At 51.2% G+C, this 3,126-nt stretch overlaps 1 protein-coding gene across 1 annotated transcript in view; it reads right to left on the minus strand.

Moving 5' to 3' along the window:
* Positions 1-426: 426 nt before the first annotated feature.
* The window catches only part of LOC102373665 (keratin, type II cytoskeletal 1-like), an 8,785-nt gene continuing 6,085 nt past the window's right edge, over positions 427-3,126 (minus strand). The window contains exons 4-7 of the mRNA XM_006031739.1: positions 2,118-2,213; positions 1,270-1,434; positions 1,004-1,129; positions 427-651 (exon numbers count right to left, since the gene is read on the minus strand). Coding sequence (XP_006031801.1) covers positions 427-651; positions 1,004-1,129; positions 1,270-1,434; positions 2,118-2,213 — 612 coding nt within the window. The remainder of the gene's footprint in view (positions 652-1,003; positions 1,130-1,269; positions 1,435-2,117; positions 2,214-3,126) is intronic.

Here is a 3,126-nt window from a genome sequence, read left to right on the forward strand (position 1 = left end):
CAGGAATGCTAGTCCTCTTCTTGAATACCTCCAACAAACAAGATCCTACCACTTCCTTGGCAGTCCCTTCCACTACAGTACTGGTCTAACAGAAAGGTAGCTTTCCCCGGGATTTAATTTCAGGGGACTCCATTTTTTTTTTTTTTTTTGCTTTTTCAAAGCAACTCTTTAAATCAAAATGTCCATTCAAAATGAAGCATTTCATTTCAAATCAGTGCCTGTCTGTGCCTCTCTTCCTTTCTTCCATCCACCCGTGGCCAGGGCAATGTATAAGAGACTCTGCAGCAGACAGCGAAGGCCTGGCCCCATCTGCAAAAACGACTGACATAACATTGGAATTCGTTTTTCCCCCTACAAACTTATAAACTTTCTGAGCTCCCACTCTGAGGCTGGTAGTGGGAATGGTGCGGTGTGGATATTTTGCTCCTACCTGCACTCCTCTCCCTCCAGAAGTGCCCTGTAAGTGGCAATCTCAATGTCCAGCGCCATCTTGACATTCAGCAGCTCCTGGTAGTCACGCAGCAGGTGGGCTAAGTTGTCCTTGGCCTTGAGTAGGGAACACCTTAGCTCCCGGAGTTTCTCCTGGGCATCGCTGACGGCACAGCAACCACGCCGTTCCACGTCAGCAATCTCTTCCTGAAGGCAGGCATTCTGTAGGGGAAAGAAATGAGACCTGCGTATTTCCTCCCAGTGCAACTAAGGCTGTCATTGACATCCAGCTCCCAATAAGCTTGGCAGGCATATTCCCATAGGCCTCAAAGGACTTGTCTCTACACAGACACTCCAGAGCATTCATCCAAATTAACTGTGTGACTTTAAACTGGGCTAGTTAAACTGCATTAAACCCGCTGTGCGGTCGCTCCTTTTTCAGAATTTGGGTGGTCTTCGTTCGGTTTCTTTTACGTCACCTTGGAGAGAAGCGATGTCCTGCGGGTTTGTCAACGCAGGGAAGCCACAGTGAATTGAGCTTGGGAGGTTCAAAAGAAGAAAGCCTTGACCCTACCTTTTTCTTTACATCTCCAATGTCCAGCCTCAGTTTCTGGATCAGCCTGGTCAACTCCTGGATTTCGTGCTGTCTGGTCCTGAGCCTGTCACAGTGCCTGCCCCATGTGTTGTGAAGGTCCTGGTACTGGTGTCCAAAACAGAAGAAGACAGTTGAGTTTGTTCCACCATTTCCAAGAAAGGTCTGTATAGCCTATAGGCCCAAGCCCCTCAGGAATAGTAAGAGGATGGAGCAAAGTCCCAGGCGTTATCCAGCTGAATGCTCACCTTGCTTTGGTACACGGCGTTCACTTCGGCTTGGCTCTTCTGCGCGAGGCCCTCATACTCTCGTCTGATCTCAGCAATGATACCTTCGACATCCAGGTCTCGGCAGTTGTCCATGGACACAACAACATTGGTGTCCTGGGCTATGCGTTGCACGTCAGACAGCTCCTGCAAATCCCACAAGGTCTCAGGGGTTAGATCCCGGTGCCTTCCCCCAGACGGTGCCCTCCACCCCGCTTTTCTGTGTTCACAGAGAAAAAACGTGGGTTACTAAATTAAGGACCAGCTGAAGGTGCTGTTTTGCAAACCTGCCCTGGAGTGAAAGGGAGCTTGCACCATGTCGGCAGCAATGGAAATGGGAAAACAGCAGCCAGTGCGGGACTGTTATGTGCCCCTAGCCCTGCACTAACAGGAGAAAAATGGTCAAGCCCTTGACTCCACCTCCCCGCAGGGCACCAGAGAAAACATCTGCATTGCAAGTGAGCTGGGCTTGATACAGAGATGCCATAGACCACATCACTCCCTGGAGAACTAGGGGGCTGAAAAGTGAATTGTTTTCTGGGTTGCTTCTGGGTTGGGAAGACAATGCACTTCACTGGACACTTGGCTTTAGATGGAGCCAGGGTTCATCCCACTGCTTAGAAGCAGCCAAGCGGTCTGAAGTATGGAAGTGAAGCCGGCCGTGCAGGCTGTCCGGGGTCTGAGTTCCAACTAATCTGTGCCCTGCAGTATCAAGTCTGCACAGCCCAGCAACAGGGCCCACCTGGCTCCTCCGACCGCCTCTTAAAGATGCCGTTCCCCACAGGATCAAAGATTCAATGACCCCCAGGAAAAGTTGAGAGACTCCTCACCATTGCGTAAAGGCATTTCAGGAACTCAATCTCCTCCCGCAGTATGTTCACCTTCACCCCAACCTCCATTTTGCCCATGTAGATACAGTCCAGGTTCTGAAAAAAGCCATAGATCTGTTACAATGCCACTGTCACGGACTCCTGCTATTGTAGTACAAGTTCACAATGTTTGGTGCCTTTCTTTAAGCCCCAGCTCCTGAATTCAGGTGCATCTACACATGAAATGAATAACTCCAGCGCATGTTGCATCAGAGTTTATTGCTCCCAGGCGCCGTGTTTCCACGTGCGCCCAGAACCACAGCGCACTGATCTGGGTTGGAGCAGCCCCAGCTGGTAGCGGGGTGGGGGGGTCAGCCTGCCAGCCCTGGTTCAATATGCTGCAGAGGGGCTGGCTGGGGCACGAGGGTGCTCCAGCACGGGGCTAGCCAGCACACTCTGGCACCCTCGTGCCCCAGCCAGCCCTGCCAGCCCCAGCCAGCCCTGCCAGCATCTACACGTGTGCTGTCGTGCACTAAAGAACGTCACCATAGGATAGTACTTGTGTTTACAAGGAGTAACCTATGACAAAGTTAATTAGTTTACTGCAGTCTAATAGGGCCACACATGTAGATGCTGAGACTTTACTGTGGAGCTAATTAGGCAGCTCCACAGTAAAGGTCTCATGTAGATGCACCCAGGAATTGCTACAATAATAAATAGGGGGGTGGAAAATGGCAGGTTTTAGCCCTACTAGAGTCAACTAAATCGATCTCAGGACACAGGGCATTTGTACCTATGTACCTATGGTTGCGCTGCAGCACCAGGCCCTTTTAAAAGCACCCAGCACTGCAGCGCATGCATTGGTACAAACAGCAAAATGGGCGCCAGCGCTGAGAAAACGGCAGCGGCGCACTTGCGAACGAACACGCATGGAAGGTGTTTTAGTTCAAAAGCCCACCGCCGCCATTTTCTGCGCGCCTCGCCACTTCTACAACTGCACACAAAGCAGCGCCATGCACGTCATCTCGAC

This window comes from Alligator sinensis, unplaced genomic scaffold (assembly GCF_000455745.1).
Source record: "Alligator sinensis unplaced genomic scaffold, ASM45574v1 scaffold551_1, whole genome shotgun sequence".
Classification (NCBI taxonomy): domain Eukaryota; kingdom Metazoa; phylum Chordata; order Crocodylia; family Alligatoridae; genus Alligator; species Alligator sinensis.